General features: G+C 38.3%; 1 protein-coding gene across 1 annotated transcript in view; it reads left to right on the top strand.

Moving 5' to 3' along the window:
• ARHGAP42 (Rho GTPase activating protein 42) overlaps window positions 1–18,083 on the top strand; it is a 259,019-nt gene that overhangs the window by 199,577 nt on the left and 41,359 nt on the right. The window contains exons 6-8 of the mRNA XM_036258802.1: window positions 638–748; window positions 12,680–12,784; window positions 14,990–15,119. Coding sequence (XP_036114695.1) covers window positions 638–748; window positions 12,680–12,784; window positions 14,990–15,119 — 346 coding nt within the window. The remainder of the gene's footprint in view (window positions 1–637; window positions 749–12,679; window positions 12,785–14,989; window positions 15,120–18,083) is intronic.

Here is an 18,083-nt window from a genome sequence, read left to right as displayed (position 1 = left end):
CTACCAGTATTATATCTCTAGGGGGTTACCCAATGATGTGGCTTGCTGCTTAATATTCTCAGATAATTCTTCTGCAGTTAATAAAATCCAAATTTGCTATTAGTGTTCAAGATCTTTTATAGTGGGATGCTAATCTGCCCTCCTTCCCTGCATTATTTACTCTGTCAACAAACTCCGTCAAACTCTTTCATGCCTCTTTGCTTTTTTATGGGAGTGACTTTTTTTTTTTTTTTTTTTTTTTAAATTCTGGCTACTCGCTGCCAATTGTTCGTCTTAAAACTCAGCTCAAACCACCACCATTTTCTCTTAGAACATAAGTCTCTTTTCTGTGCGCTCATAGATTTTCCAATACACTTACATACCTCTTCTGTAATATTTTTTTAAATGAACTGAATGTTATATGCTTACTCTGTGTTGTTGTTTTACTCTCTCACCCCATATACTAGAAGGTCTTGTGGGCAAGGACTGTGTTTTCCTAGTCTCTTTATTCCCAGAACATAATAATATAATTGCTATATTAAAACTTCTGGCAGGACTTACTTTTAGTAAAGATTTCCGAGCAGAGCAGGACTTGAGCCCAACAGAGAACCATCATAATTACTCCCTGTGTCATTATTTGCCTTTTTTTGCCCTTTAGGCAGATACACAAATTGACCGAGAACATCAAAACTTCTACGAAGCATCACTGGAATATGTCTTTAAAATTCAAGAAGTTCAAGAAAAAAAGAAGTTTGAATTTGTTGAACCGGTAAGCTTTAATTTTGCTGTAAAATAGTAAATTCAGTATATCCTGTGGGAAAAATTCCGGTGTTTATCTGCTGAAAATTATGATTTTTAAAAATAAAAAGGGAGGGAGGATGAGGAGGAGCAAATAGGTGGAGCGCAGGCACTTTGAAGGTAGTAAAACTATTGTAGATGATACTGTGATGGTGGATGCAGTCTCATTACACGTTTGTGAAAACCCACAGCATGTACAACACAGTGAATCATATGTAAACTATGACCTTTAATTAATAATGATGTATCAGTATTGGATTATCATTTGTAACAAATGTACCTCACTAATCCAAGCTGTTAATAATAGGAGAAACTGTGGAGGTAGGGCCTAAGGGAGTATATGGGAACTTGGTTATTTCTGCTCAGTTTTTCTATAAACCTAAAACTATTCTAAAAATAGCCCACTGATTCAAAGGAATTAAAAATAAAAGGGTGCATATTACATATATCTAAGCAAATACACCTCACCACTAAAGTGACCCTTTACCACAGTTCTAGGTGAGGGGGGAACATAAGGCAGCATTTCTGCTGTGTTCCACCACACTTCCCTGCAAGGCTGGGGACCTGTCTGACTTTCCAGTGAAGTCATTTATTTTCCTAAGTCAGTGTAAAAAGTAATGGATTCCCTAATGTAAACCGCATTACAGAAAAGAACAGGTGGCTGGTCTTTACAAGCTTACTTCATTTTCTTAGCATTTTCTTCCCCACTAATACCTTAATATGTTACAGTATTGGCTAAGTAGGTAAGTTCATGAGGTATCATCTGTGATGAATAAAGATAAGTTCTATAGTAAAGATAATTCTGTTAGTATATAATACTCAGTTTTCATGAGATGAGAGGACAATGATAGTAAAATATATTATGTAATTAAACATATAATTTAAGCCATAATTTTCTTCCTATGTCAGTTTGTAAAAAATCTATTTATAATAAAAAAAAAATTCCCTCTCCTATTTTAGTGGAAGTGATGGGGAAAGGGGAAGGAAAAACACATTTATTTTAAAATATATTTGCTAAAATTTATTTCCTGATGGAAATCCCTCCATGATACCCTAAAGGTGATGGGAGACTGGGATGGAGCGGAGGCCGCGCAGAGTTTGCAGTCCTTCCTGGCTCAGCACCTCCACCTCGCTCCTCTCCCTGCGGGGGGAACCACCTGACTTCCTCCTGCGAACTGGGTGCTGGGCAAGTGCACAGTGCCAGCCCTTCAACTAGAGGAATTTGAGGACCGGGAAGCCACATGCTGGCTCAGGGAATTAACTTTTACCTTTTGTTTGGGGTAACAGCCTTCAAGTTCTGTTTGTCAAACAGCTAAGTCCTTAAACCCCTTGGAATGAATTTGTAATTTCTATTTAGTAGATGCTTTGAGGATCTGATTAAACATATTTTAGTTGGCCTTTCTCTGCAGCTTATCTGGAGTTCATGGATAGCTGGTCAGCCTGACAGCGCCTAGTCTGGGAAGATAACCAGTGCTTCGAATCACTGCTCCCCTTCTCGTGGACTAACTTCTGCCTCCAAATCCTTCCAGGGTCTTGGAAGCCTCTACTTGCTGGGAGACTTCTCCTGAGGGCCTGCCTCTTGGCATTTCTGAATTTTAGATCTCCTTGACAGTTACCTCTTAGAGGACCCTGGTTAATTCTGACAGTTTTCCTTCGTACTTCCTCCTATCCTGTTCCCATCCTTTCGGATACTGTGCCATATGCTGCACTGTTCTTCTCATACCTGGAGTGATCCTTTTGTACCTGTAACAATCCTTTTCACCTGGAATCCCTCTGCTGCTCCTGAGGGGCATGCAGCTAACCCATGTCCCGTCTGAGCCTCTTTTCATGGCCCATCCTGTCTGGGAACAGTTAACCAGGCCAGTCTGTCATATGACATCAGGTATAGGAGGAGAAGAGTATACAATTGTTTGCTCACAGGTGACAGAGGAATGGTAAGAATTTTGAAGTCCTGTGATAATACACGTAGAGAAGTGGAAACTCTCCTTCAGTTGAAATGTGTTTTCTTTCTTCTCACTATTGGATCCCAAACGGGGCTGGTCTGTAAAGTCTTCTGTAATGAGTGCCTTTCTCGTGACACCGCGATCAAAATTGATGTTTAAATTTGTCTTTCTTCCAAAATATTTTCTTGGCTGCTGTATTTTTCCTATTAAATGTCTGGCCAAACCAAATAGTACTGTCAGTTTAGTCTCGTTTTTATTTCTAGCCGCAAAGTCTCTTCCGTGGGGTTTTACTTAATTTCCATTTCAATAATGAGAAGAATAGGAACGGGAGCAATGAAACATCAGCATTTGCTCTTTAGGTTATGCATTTACAAATTAATTTGGAGGAAAAAGTTTTTAGACTATCAAAAACAAAGCTCCCAGGAGCTATGATCATAACACACGAGTATACTTAAATATCTTTGCAGTTTTTATTCTGCAGAAGTCCAATTTCTGTAGCATCACTGTTTCATTGCAGAAATCTAGCAGTCTATTGCAGTTCAGCCCAGATTTATTTAAAAAGTATTAGAGTAAAGCAAAATACCCCAGGGATGTGATTTACCTCATAGAGATTGTAAGATATCAAGTAGATAATATAAATAGTCCGGTGATTCACATTAAAGAACGTTTTTTATGATGAGAACTTGAGATTATTTTACATTGTTTCAATTAATATCAAGATCCCACTACTTATGATAAAACTTCTACAGAATATTTAGGTGGTATTATAAATAAACATTCCTACAGTGTCTTTATTAGGAAAAACTTGGGGATAAAACATGGAAAAAAGGAACATTTACACAGTTGTAAGTAATAAACTATATTGTTTTTAAAGTATACAGTAAATCAACTTTTTTTTTTTTTAATCCTCACCCAAGGATATTTTTCCATTTTTTGTTCAGGTAGAGTGGGAGGGGGAGAGAGAGAGAGAAAGAGAAACATCGATGTGAAAGGAACACATCGAGTGGCTACCACCCGCTCGACCAACCAGGGCCAGGGACAAACTGCAACTGAGGTACGCGCCCTTAGCAGGAACTGAACCCGGGTCTCTCAGGACTGCAGGACAACGCTCTAACCGCTGAGCCAAACCAGCCAGGGCTAAATCAATTTTTTAAACTCAATTTTCCATTAACTATATAATTTTAGTGGTAATCTTTTTTTTTCTAGTTTATCCCCTTTTATATAGAAAATGAGTATTGCTGTCTGGTACTCTCTAGACCTGCTCTGTTCAGTGTGGTAGCAACTATCCACATACGGTTATAGAGCATTTGAAATGAGGCTGGGCCCTGGTCAGGTAGCTGAGTTGGTTAGAGTGTCAACCCAATATGCCAAGGTTGCTGGTTCAATCCCTGGTCAGGGCACATACAAGAATCAACCAATGAATGCATAAATAAGTGGAACAACAAATCCATGTTTCTCTCTCTCATATATATATATATATATATATATATATATATATATATTTTTTTTTTTTTCCTTTATCGACTTTAGAGAGAGGAAGGGAGAGGGAGAGACAGAAACATCGATGAGAGAGAACATTGATTGGCTACCTCCTGCATGCCACCCAATGGGGATTGGGCCCAGAACCCGGGCATGTGCCCTGACGGGGAATTGAACTGGTGACCTCTTGGTGCATGGATCGACGCTCAACCAGTGAGCCACACTGGCCATGCTAGCTAAATATAGTTTTAAAAAGGAAAAACTAAAAAGAACTGAGGCTCATCTAAATTAAGATGCACTGTTAAGTGTTGAAATACTGTTAGATTGCAAAGGTTTAGTACAAAAGGAGGTTATCTCAATACCTCGTGGTTCCATGTTGAAATAATAGTATTTTGGGTATCTTATGTTCAATAAAATACCAAAACTAATTTACTTGGTTTAAATTTTTTTTTTAAAAATGTGACCACTAGAAAATGTTAAATTTCACATTTGTGATTTATGTTGTGTGTCTGTTGAACAGCGCTGGACCTCATACGCCCCAGATTTGCCAACAATATATGCGAATTCAGGTCTTCAGTGGTGGGAAAGAGATCAGAGAGGGAACAACATCATCTCCTGAGTTCTTGATTGTACGATTCTCTACGTCTCAGAGTTGCCTGAAGTTTATGAGAATTTTGAGGAATTAGGGGAGAAAGTTGAGAAGTTACCTGATCATAAGCAGCTTACATGAGAGAGTTGAGACCTAGTATAGCAGAAGTATATTATGGTGCATGAAGTTCTGTGGCTCAGAAAACTAAAAGAATCTTTGATGACTGAATGCACTCATGGTTCATTCAGCTGCAGTTTGTGTATGTTTTCACTCTGTCCTTTGAGCATACCTAGCTGGGACTAATGTTTTGCGTGCATTATGTGTTTTCTTTTTTTATTAAACCTTCATTGTCGAGAATATTACGGATGTCCCTCTCCCCCACCCCATTGCCTCCCTCCTTCCTTTTTCCATCCCATCCCAGGCCCTCACCACCTTATTGTCTGTGGCCATGGGTAATACATACATACATGTACATTCTTTGGCTAATCTCTTCCCGCCCCCTTCCCCACTTCCCTCTGAGGTTCGTCAGTCTGTTCCATGTTTCCATGCCTCTGTTTCTATTTTGTTCATCAGTTTATTTTAATCATTAGATTCCACATGTAAGTGATATCATGTGATACTTGTCTTTCTCTGGCTTCCTTATTTCACTTAGCATAATACTCTCCAGGTCCCTCCATGCTGTCTCAAAGGATAATAAATCCTTCTTTTTTTTTACATCTGCATAGTATTCCACTGTGTAAATGTACCACAGCTTTTTTATCCACTCATCTACTGATGGGCACTTAGGCTGTTTCCAGATCTTATTAATTGTAAATAGTGCTGCTATGAACATAGGGGTGCATATATATTCTTTCTGATTGGTGTTTCAATATTCTTAGGATATATTCTTTGGAGTGGGATCACTGGGTCAAACGACAGATGAATTTTTAATTTTTTGAGGACATCCCCTAGTGTTATCTATATTATGTGTTTTCTTTATGTGTTATGTGTTTTCTTCATGTTATTTCTCATAAACCCCACAACACTTTATTATTTGATAGGTGTTATCCTTTCAGATGAAGAAGTTAAGTCACAGAAAGACAGTTGTCTGAGGTCACAACCCTAGAGAGAGGGAAAGCCAGAAATCTGAAACCCAAATCTGAAGTCACTATTCAGTATCATTTATTGCCTTATTGGCTACTTGATTACAAAAATTAGCCCTTTGTAATATTTGCTCCGACCAAATAAAATGGATGGCCCCAGAAAATTGTATTGTAAAACCATTTTAATTTTTTAAAGTTAGAAAAAATAAATAAGAGGTTGACCTTTGCTTTGGTAAAGGTCACAGAATCAGTGCACATATCTGTCCATTTATTCATTTGTTCATCCCTCCTCCTTTCATCATCATCTTTTTAAAACTGTTCCTCAGGCCACAGTTGACCGACCATGTAGAGACAGAGAAGTGTGATGGCCGAGTGGGGACAAGACGCACTCCGGCTCCAACCCTGGCTGTGCAGTTTGGGCACATTTTTCAAGCTCTGTGTGCTCAGGTTTTTATTTGTAAATTGGTGGCAGGCATTGTATGTGGTTCCCAGGATTGTGGGGAGGCTCGACCAACGCAGGTAGCAGAGCACAGACGCCACCAGACACGATGAATCCACTTCTTACTGCGGCTTCCAAGCCAGGACAGCTTTTCAAAAACACACTTCTAATTTTTAACATGTTTCAAAATTCACAAATAAATTCTGTAAGTGCAATTTCACATGACAGGATTCTTTTTAGACTTTTAGTCTCTTTGTGTTATGTTTAAAATTAATGTAAAAATTAAAAGAAACCATTATATAGAAACTAAAACATACTGCCTTTGATACTCTTTTTAGTCTGCTAAGTTTCATTTTAAATCGTTTGCTGAAGAAAATTTCACGTAATTTGTTTAGTATGTTTAGCTCTTGAGCTTATTATATCATGAAGTACATACTATAAAATAGTTTTTGGGTTCTCTGAAAAAGGTCGAATAGTTTTGAGGCTGAACAACAGCTACTTGCAAAGTTTTCGCAAAGCCTATCAGATAGCACATCGACCTGCAAACCTTTTTGTGTTGTGATTGGTTAGCTTTCATATAGAAAATTCAGTTCAAGGTAATCAAAGTGAGCAAATTAGACAATGTTTTATTTATTTATTTATTTATTTATTTATTTATTTATTTATTTATATTTTTTATCCTTACCCGAGGACATTTTTCCATTTTTTGTAGAAATAGAGTGGGAGGGAGAGAGAGGAAGAGAGAGAGAGGGAAACATCGATGTGAAAGGGACACATCGAGTGGCTGCCACCCGCATGACCAACCAGGGCTGGGGACAAACTGCAACTGAGGTACGTGCCCTTAGCGGGAACCGAACCCGGGTCTCTCCGGACTGCAGGCAGATGCTCCAACCGCTGAGCCAAAGGGGCCAGGGCAATGTTGTTTTTTTTAAAATCTCTCTAGGATTAAGAGTTAAATTTCTATCCTGCTGAAAACCAACTGCCATCTTTCTCTGAAAATGAAACAAGGCCCTCTTTAAGTCATCTACCATAAAAGAAAATCTGTATTGGCCCTTTTATTTAGTTCTAGGTACTGTTATTAAAAGATATGAAATTTTCAATAGTATTTAGATAGTTAATAAAATTTTTGAAAATTAAGAAAAATACATTCTATTTGTTTGGCGGGCTCATCCCCTTGAACTTCATTTTAGAAGTCAATCATGGAAAGCCTTGAATGTAGCTTCGGCTGGACTTGAGTTACCTTGCTGGCTGCATTACCTTCTTCATTCCTATTGAGCTAAAAAGATAAGCTGACTTTATTGCTCATTGCTTCTGTTCCTTTGCCACAGAAGTTGATGTCCAGCACTTCACCTGAATGTCATCCCTTTGAATGCATAAGAATACACCTTCAGGAACTCCAATGATTCTTCACTGCTGAGGCAGTATCATATAGCCACAACTTCAGAAAGTCTTGACTTTTTAAATTAATTGAATCAGTGCACATATCTGTCTGTTCATTGTTCTTCCATCCTTCTGTCATCATCCTGCCTTAAAGGTTGTCGTCCAGGCCACATTTGACCAAACTTTCTATCCTTGGCCCTCTTTTCTCTTCAAATTTTATCACTTATTTGGTTAGGTTTTGAAACCCCCTCATTTCCACTCAATAAACTCCTCTGAACATCTCTATGTTAGAGCTAAAGGATGTCATAGTCATCTCGAGGCTATCCTCTAAGGAATTTGTCTCTAAGTTCCCTCCAAGTGTGGTACAGCGAGACTACAGGCCCAACTCACAGGTTTGGTGCTTGTGAGAAAGGGGGCCTTCCTTTTGCCCTACTTTCCCAATCCTCTTGGGGGTACAGGGGCCAAATGTAGAGGGCTCCATAGTTTTTTATTTCTTTTAATGCATTCTGGTGCTCTGTGTATGGGAAGTGTTTATTTTTATTTTATTTAAAAACAGACTTGCTCAGTGGTTGAGGGTCGACCCATGCACCAAGAGGTTACCAGTTCAGTTCCCAGTCAGGGCACATGCCCAGTTGTAGGCCCAATCCCCAGTGGGGGACATGCAGGAGGCGGCCAGTCGATGTTCTTGCTCATTGATGTTTCTATCTCTCTCTCCCTCTCTCTTCCTCTAGCTCTAAAAATCAATAAAGAAAAAAAAATGTAAAGTCTTATTAGGATATAATTCACATATCATATGGTGCACCCACTTTTAGTTAATTTTTATCTCTGGTGTGAAGTAGGCATCCAACTTCATTCTTTTCCGTGTGTCTGTCCAGTGGTCCAAGAATCATTGGTTGAAAACTGTTCTGTACACATTTTATTGTCTTGGTACCCTCCTTGAAAAAAAGCTGACTATAAATATGTGGATTTATTTCTCGACTTTCTTTTAATTCTCTTTCATTGTTTCATAGGACTACCATTGATCTTGTATCACACTATTGATTACTGTTGCATTGTATTAAGTTCTGAAATTAAGATGTGTAAGGCTAACTACTTTGTTCATCTTTTTCAAGATTATTTTGACTGGTTTAGGCTTAGTTGCTATTCCATATGAAGTTTAGACTAGCTTAAAATTTGTATAAAGAAGTCAGCTGGGCTTGTGATAGGGATATCATTGCATCTGCATATCAGTTTGGGGAGTACTGCCATCTTAACAATATTATCTTCCAATCCATGAACATAAAGTACTTTCCTTTTATATAGACTTTCTTTAATTTCTTTCAACAGTGTTTTGTACTTTTCAAATGATAAATTTTATACTTCTTCCTAACGAATTTATTCCTAAGTATTTTATTTTTTTAAAAGCTATTGTGAATGGAATTGTTTTTAAATTGCATGTTCAGGTTGCTCGTTGCAAGTGTATAGAAATACAATAGACTTTTGTATATTGATTTTGTATCCTGCAACCTTGCTGAACTTGTTTATTAATTCTAGTATTTTTTAAGTGGATTTGCTGGGATTTTCAGTGATTAATTTCTTAGGAGATGAAAATTAATCGCATCAGTGTAAGAATCTTTACATCCCACTTACTGTGCTCAGGTTGGGCCGCAGTCGTGTGGAATTACTCATCGGTTGCTTTGGGGTCTTCCCCTCACTCTCATGCCAGCCCAGCCCCTTTGCTCACGTTTCTCTGCCATTCACAGTATCACTGGGGACTGTGAGCCCGTAAGGTTCCAAACCTGGTGATTAATGGACTGGGGAATTATGGATATTTGTTCCTTTGCTGAGTTGTAATGGGTTTTCTTAAATGATGACTTATCGACATAAAGCAGTGGCAGTTTTCACATTTGGTCAAGTTATTGGAATGACAAAATGTAATTTGATTATAAAATTCTTGGGACTGATAAAAGTGCTATATGACTTTTTTCTGATGATTAAAGTGACTTTCTTAATATTAAAACCTAATCTGTCTGGGATGTTTGTAGTTGTTGTTATTGTTATTACTATATTAAAGGCCAGGATTAGTTTAAGGTAAGCTGGGACACACTACTCTACTCACTCAGGCAGACTGAACAAAGAAAATGACACATGGGAAATGCAGTTCTTAAAAGTTCAGGCTCTCTTAGGAAGTCCCCTTAATTTAGCATCATGGAATTTGTTGCGGATAAAACTACTGTATGTTCAAACCTAAAGAACGTTTCCTTTTGCTACCATCTAGAGGCAGTTATTTCATGCACGCTGTCTTTATTGTACTTTCCAAAAACCTGTTTCCAAAGTAGGCTCAGCGGTTGGAGCGTTGGCCTGAGGTCCAGAGAGACCTGGGTTCGGTTCCCGCTAAGGGCACATACCTCAGTTGCAGTTTGTCCCTGGCCCCAGTTGGGGTCATGTGGGTGGCAGCCAGTCGGTGTGTCTCTCTCACATTGATGTTTCTCTCTCTCTTTCTCCCTCTTTCCCTCTCACTCTATCTGCAGATGAATGTAAAAATGTCCTCTGGTGAGGATAAAAAAAACAAACAAACAAAAACAAAGTAGATGTGAAACAAAAGGGAAAACAAGGTTGTTCTTTGAATATAATTTTTCTGCATCTGTTGTGAGATGAAAACATGTTTGTCCGCTAGCGAGTGCATCTGAATTCTGTTAGAAGACGCCAACGTGCTATTTATTTAGATGGATCTCAGGGAATTGGATGTTTTATAGGAAGATTTATTGCAGATATTCTTAAAGTATCTTTCTTATAAATTCAATTGACTTCTTTGTCCTTAGGATATTAGAATGGCATATTCACTATGTTGCATTCAGTTCAGAAGACAGTTTAAATTTGGACTAATTATAAAACATGAAACAGTACTCCTTTTAACAACTTTATTGCCTATTATTCAGATATTTAGAACAGCAAATTTTTCTTTATACTTCAAAAGTATTATCTTACATTGTCTCTAAAAAACTCTAAATCTACATATCCAAGTCCCAGTTAATTAAAGGTATTTTCTAATCCCATTTCATAAACTACAGTTCTTTTTTTTTTTTTAATCCTCACCCCAGGATATTTTTCCATTTTTGTTCTGATAGAGTGGGAAGGAGAGAGAGGGAGAGAGAGAGAAAGAGAAACATCGACGTGAGAGGTGCACGTTAAGTGGTTACCTCCCGCACAACCCCAGTCAGGGCCAGGGATAAATCTCAACCAAGGTACGTGCCTTTGACCAGAATCGAACCCATGACTCATTGGTCCACGGGCCGAAGCTCTAACCACTGAGCAAGCCAGCCAGGACTACAGTTCTTTTTAATTGGGTCACAGTATGTGCAGATTATATATTTTAAGTTACTGATTAATTTGAGAAATATCATAGCATCTCTTCAGTAAAGGATAATCTATTGACTATTTAGTTGTGTTAATTTTCATTTGATATAAATTGACAGTGTAAAATAATTCCAAACTTGGAAAACGATATATTTTGTCACATTTTCAGGAACTGTTGAACAAGAGATGCATAATTTTTAAAATAACAGCTTGAAACCAGTCTTAATTCTTTCTGAAATGAACATAATATTGTCAGTTGACTCGTTATAGGAAGAAAAGCATTAGATTGTTTTCAGATAGAACCCATACTTATCTGTTGGAAATCAGAACACACATACCAGCCAATCCACTTGCTTTCCTAGATATAAAAGGTTTCCGATTGTTTATTCCTTAATTTAAAATAATATCCCACAAATGTATTATGCTATTGAATTAGAAAATCATTAGCCACATTTCTAAAATATTTTTAATTTAAAAATATTTATTTATTTAGAGGGACACCAATCTGCTGTTCCCCTTATTTATGCATTCATCCATTGCTTCTTTCTTTTTTAAAAATATCTTTTAAAAAATCTTTATTGTTGAAAGTATTACAAATGTTCCCCCAGTTTTCCCCCATTTACCCCCTCCTTCCTGATCCCACCCCCTCCTGCCTTCCCCACACTATTGTGTGTGTCCATGCGTTATGCATATCAGTTCTTTGGTTTATCTTTCAAGCCCCTCCTCCTTCCCTCGAGGTTTGTCAGTCTATTCCCTGCTTCCATGGCTCTGGATCCACTGTTTCTTGAATGTGCCCTGACCAGGCATCTAACCTACAACCTTGGAATATCAGGACAACACTCTAACCAACTGCGTTACCGACCAGGGCTTCAAAAATATTTTTAATTTTATTGTTAGAAGAAGTTGAGGAAGAGATTGGATTGGTAGACAAGTCTGTGGAAAAAAATCACAGTGAATTAAATGAAAAGAACTAATTTTTCAGTTATAATTTATCAACAGTTGTGTCCTGTAACTGTGGAGAGCCACTCTTGCTGCATGACTAAGAACATCGTAAACAGGTATATAGGGAGGCTAGAATCATAGAAATTGTGGTTTTCCTAAGGAAGATTTTACTTTAACTTTTATAGGAAAGCTCTGTATCTGTCTCCCTGTTTTTGCTCAGACTTTCCTGGTTTGCCTTCTTCCCACTCCCTGAGAAAATGCCTGTGCAATACCCAGGGCATTACTGCCACCTGGTGATGTGTTCCTTAATTTCATCTGGCCGAACCCTAATTCCTTCTGCTGGGTACCTCTTATCTGTAACTTACTGTTTTAGTCTCCCTCACATCTACATATTTTATCTCCCTGTTTTGCTTAGAAGCCATTTTAGAGTAGAACCTTGGTCTTTATCCCTGTTAATGGTCTCTCCTAGATAGTCAATGCTGCTCATGACAAGACTCAAAAGTTAAATCACTCTCTACTAAAAAGGAATTAATGGGTTTTTGTGGGTTCTGTTTCACATCCATAATTTCAGTGCTGGCTTTGCCAAAGAGATTGAAAAAGTATTAGCTGAGGAATTACAATGAAATGTCATTTCCCCAGTTTATTATCATTGATGATGCTTTAAACAAAACCACACATTCATGGTTTCCTTTTTATCTCTTTATTTTTGCAGCTTTTGTCCTTCCTTCAGGGCTTGTTTACTTTTTACCATGAGGGATATGAACTCGCCCAGGAATTTGCACCATATAAACAACAGCTGCAGTTCAACTTGCAGAACGTAAGAGTGTGCCTGCCCTCACTGCCTGTCCTGGTGAATCAGATCCCAGGAGACTAAGTTGCAAGGCGAACCGTGGAGACTTTCCAAAACTCAGCCCAGTGCAGTAAAACCTCACCAATTTAGAAAAGCCATGTTATAAATTTATTTGAAAATGTTTTGATTTCTAGCTGCTGGTTGAAAGTATACCAGGAAAAAGCCAATCTTAATGTTAGAAAAATGTATACTAGAAAATATCACAAAAATAAAAACTGCTGAGATGTAGACACCTGGAAGTTTGGAAACATTTGCCTTTACCCGGTGTTCTCATTACTTAACTGGGTGATCTTACCTGAGTTTTTTTTTCTGAAAAGGCAGCATTTTTATATTTATGAAATGATGGTTGTACTTTTCACACTGTAAGGTCCCATTCCTGTATGAAATGGCATGTAATAATATCTGATATTTATTCTTTTCAAATAATAAATTTGAACATGGTTTGAAATAGTCAAAAGTAACTGTTTCAAAGCTTCAGTGAGACTTATTTACAAACATCCTATCTATTTCTGTTAGGGTTGATTTTGTAGAGTTGTCTGATCAATCCTTTTGATATCTGATTACATAGTTATATAACTTCTGATTTACATCTGCTAAATACTGCATTTAAAAAAAAAAAAACTTTGCCAACTTATTTCCTTGTTATCAAACCTGACAAATAAGGAATTTCTAATTGTTCAGGGTTTTGTATAATAAATGAAAAGTTATGTCTAAAACCCAGTCTAGTACTCTGTAGCCAGAATAATTTGGAAAGCTCTCACTTAATTTTCGATAAAAAGCTTGGCTGTCACTGTTTATCTGATTTCTGCCATGGTGGAGATGTCCAATAAACAGCACTGTGGAGTTCCAGGGTCCCGTGAGCAATATGTAATTGGATTGGATTTATTCTACTTGTGTTTTGAGTGTTAGCTTTTTATTTAACCTAGATTTTCTTGCAGAATTGATTTCATATGCAATTCATTCCATTGTTTTTCAATATGGAATGCATTTGGGTTTTTCCAGTAAATAATAAAAGAGAAAATTACTAAAGTTAAAGTATTTTTATGATTTCTCTTCTTAAATGTGATTATCTTAAGATTCCTGGGACTTGATAGCAGGTAAAGAATAGGAAAAAATTCTGATCCTTGCATTAAGAAAAGAAAAGTAGCAGAAGTAGCAATTAAGAAAACTCAATTCTTTTATTATGGGCCATAACAAAGTATGAGAGTTAGGTGGTAATGATTTTTGTTTCCAAATGTGTATTGTTGAGATAATATGGCCTGAATAAAAAAGATGTTTTTATAGAGAAAAGCCGTATGCTTTTTATGTTCTACCTTAAGTAAACTTGCTATGATGTGAGTAAACTGTTTCTTGCACTGGAAGTTAGCAATTTTGGAAACCTATTCAATTTTATGAGTTAATTTATATACTGACCTCTTGATAACTATGTTAGGATTTCTGGGAACCAAAATAAGTGATTTTTTTTTTTTTTTTTAATCCTCACCCGAGGATATTTTTCCATTTATCATCAGATAGAGTGGGAGGGAGAGAGTGAGAGAGACACATCAACTGGTTGCCTCCTGCACCACCCAAACAGGGCCAGGGACGAACTGCAACTGAGATACATGCCCTTGACCGGAATCAAACCCACAACTCATTGGTCTGTGTTCTGATGCTCTAACTGCTGAGCCAAATTGGCCAGGGCAAAGTGATGTTTCTTAAAAAGTGTTTGGACTAAGGGCAATGAACATTTTTTCATAAGTGCTACATATATAAAAATATGTGAATTTAATTTGTTTTTTTATCCCCCAAAAGAAACATAAGTACCTATGTGTCTGCTTTTTTACATTAGGTATTAGTGTTATAAAAGTCTATTTAATAAATATTATGTATTTTTAAATGCCATAATTGGCCACTAAGTAATAATGTTATCATGGGAGATGGGAAGAAATATACAACACACACACACAGATTGAGATTGAGAGATGCACACGGAAACACCAGAGGTTTCACTAAAGCCATGTAAAACCAGCCATAGGACTCAACATCTAGGTCATGGAGGTGGGTGAGTGGTGCTGAGAGAATCAAGGCTATTTATCCTTTGCCTAGATTGCAGTTTTGAAACTTTAGGTTCAAAGTTCCTCAAAACAGGTAGGAAAGAATGAATGAAATTGTTCTTTTTATTTACTCAAGACAAGGAATAATTTTGAAAGTACTCGGCAAGAGGTAGAGCGGTTGATGCAAAGGATGAAATCTGCCAACCAGGATTACAGACCGCCCAGCCAGTGGACGATGGAAGGCTACCTTTACGTCCAGGAGAAACGTGAGTCACAAGACACCTTACTGTCTCTGGTGGTTGATGTTCTGTCTCCACGAGAAATGGCTTGGTTGGTGTTCTTTCCTTCAAGGAGGAGACGGAAACCCCTTACAGTTTATGGTACTTAGTCTGCTCTGTCAACACCATCCCCGCAGTGAGGACGTTTTCCCACATTTCACCATCAGGATCTAAGTTGGTATATTGTCGAACTTGGAGCTTACAACCTTTGCTGATGATATGGTAACATGGGTTCAGTTTTAGAATTTAATTGTGATATCTAATCTCAATTTAAAGTTTGGTGGACAATTAAAAATCAAAGCCTTTATCAGGATGAATCATCCTGGTGACTATAGTAATAGTTTTCCCTTCCAGCAGCATTATTTCATTGACTTAAAGTTTTGTCAGTTTTCAAGAGTAAAATTGGCAATTGTGTAATGCCAAATTGGCACCCTTTGCTTCTTGAGGTTAAGAAATAAGCATCAGACCCAATAGAGCACTATTGTAATTGCCTCACACTAAGAAAGTTTATCTCACAAAAATAAATAAAAAGCCATTCAAAATTGTTTAGCTAGGGTTCTTTCTGCATGATACTTATCACTAAGTGGAACCAGTCTGACTAAATTAACTCTCTATTTCAAACCATATATGCCCTAAAGCACCGTTCTCATACTCTTTGTGGTGAAGGAACAGTTTTTCTTTGCCCCTCCAATCCACCCCAGACCAGTGTCTTTGTAAAACACGTGTGCTTGGATTTTACAGTAATGTCAACCTGCTGTAAAAGATTTGAAACGCTTATTTACACTTCCCATACTGTTGGCTTTTATTGGGACCCACCAACCAACCACGTGAAAGAACACTGCTCTGAAGTCTCTTGTCCACAGACAAGAGTAATGCAAGAGTTTGGCGTGGGAAGCTGGGGCTATCAGGTCTGCTGTAAACATTTTTGACATAGAGCAGCCTGCTCACTAAAATGCAACCTCATTTGTATGTGCATGCTCGGGCGGTGCTCATTTGTTGGTTGGTAGTGTGACGCTGTCAGATGGCGATTTGATGCAGCAGCCTCGGCAGGCATCACGGCCGCTTGGACGGCGGTAGAGGGCTGCTGGCTCAGCAGATCTGGCTTCTGGGAATTTTCTCTCCTGACTGTCTACCTTGACAAGTCTGTTTCCAGATGTTAAAATGATAACTCAAGTGCCCCCCAACCCCGGATGGCCCCTCGCAGTGGCATGGAGGCACTCACAGTCAGACTCTCCCTCCCTTTCTAGCATCCTTTTCTTTGTGTTGCCCTCTTGCTCCCAAGACACTTTCTATCTCAATTGTATCTGTATCCCCTGCATTATTTTTGTAGCCGTAGTGAGGTACAATTGACATGTGATAAATCGCACATATTTAAAATGTGTAGTTAGAAAAATTTTGCCCTAAGTATGACATCACCACCATCAACCTTCAAAAGGGTTCTCAAGCCCCGAAATAATCCTTCCCTCCTTACCAACCTCCCTCCTTCCCCTTACCTAGAGATTTTAAAAGAAAAATTAATTGATTGATATGCCTTTGGAATTATTTTTACATGAGGGACAACTGTTCAAAGCCCTTTTCCACTGGGAATCTTTGAAAGCATTTATTTATAATACAAACGTTTGACCAGTCCACTAAGACACATTGATTGTGCTGTTACTCTCACTGAGAATAAGTTCTGTGGGGAACAGAAAATTAGATGTGGCTTCGGGGTGTTTATTCCATAGTGGAAGGCACAAGGCAAACTCACAATCAGCGCCCAGTGATCAATAGTAACTCTCAGAGCTGTAAATTGAATGACAGAGGGAGACAGCCGGCACGGGGCCGTGGCAGATCATTGCACTTCGGACACAGAGCTCCCCTTTTGCCTGGAGATGTGGTTTCTGTGTCACTCACCTCAAGACACACATCGCATCGCATCCTAAAAGGCTTGAGTGTAACCAGGAAGAGCCTGGGTTCCCGAGTCAGCACAGCTGTGTTGGAATTTCATGCCTGCTGCCTGTTAACTGGGTGACTCTGGGCCAGCAACTTTCTGAGCTCTGTCTCCTCATTTATGAAAGATTTATACTTGTGATGATGTGCAAGAACTGGAGATGTATGTAGAATGTCTTTATTGTCAGGAGTTGTGCATAATAATGCTACTCTGCTTACCATGAGCTCTCACTACTCTGGGCAGTTTATAGTTAGCTCATTGAATTCTTAAAATAATTCTTGAGAAATCTAATTCCCTCAAAAGAACAACTCCAATCACATGCCTCATTGATGAAGACAGCAGCACCATCTGCAGCTCTGTTTTCTTCTATGTAAAATGAGACATAGACTGACTTAGAAAATTCTTAGGTAAAATCTTGGCACTTAGCAGGTATTCCATGAATGTTCGTTTCCTCCCATGTTGTCACCATCCTCTCAACAACCTCAGATGATGACTGGGTAAGATAGTTAAACTTGTTTTATTTTGCAATGTTAGAGCTATACTAAATTATTATTTTTCAAGACTTTTTTTAAAGACTTTAGAATTGCTGGTCTGAGAACACGTGCCCTGGCCTAGTGCCAAGCAACCTAAAGAAAGCAGCAGACTTGAGCAAATGCTTGCGATTCTGAATCTGTGATGGAGGCAGGAAAAAGCAGCTTGGGTCTAAACTGTCATCCCGCACTGCAGCGGCCTGCTTCAGAATTTGGGCTGATGTCGCCTCAAAAATCACCCAGTAGTCCAGTCACTGTAAGGCTTTCCATCCAGCCCCTCCCACAGTCAGCGCCGAGCCTCTCAGTATCTTACACCGCGTGTAACAGAATTATCAACAAGTCTCGTTAAGTATGATAGTCTCAAGCATTCCCCAAACAGAATGGAAGTTAATTGCAATAATCCTTTGTGATTACAAAGTGCACAACTGAACCCCACGATGTTAAAATCTGGAGTGGGTTAAATACTAAAGCCACAACATCAAGGGCACTGTT

The sequence above is a fragment of the Molossus molossus genome, unplaced genomic scaffold (assembly GCF_014108415.1).
Source record: "Molossus molossus isolate mMolMol1 unplaced genomic scaffold, mMolMol1.p scaffold_m16_p_13, whole genome shotgun sequence".
Taxonomy (NCBI): Eukaryota; Metazoa; Chordata; class Mammalia; order Chiroptera; family Molossidae; genus Molossus; species Molossus molossus.
This window is presented reverse-complemented; position numbering and strand designations above follow the sequence as displayed.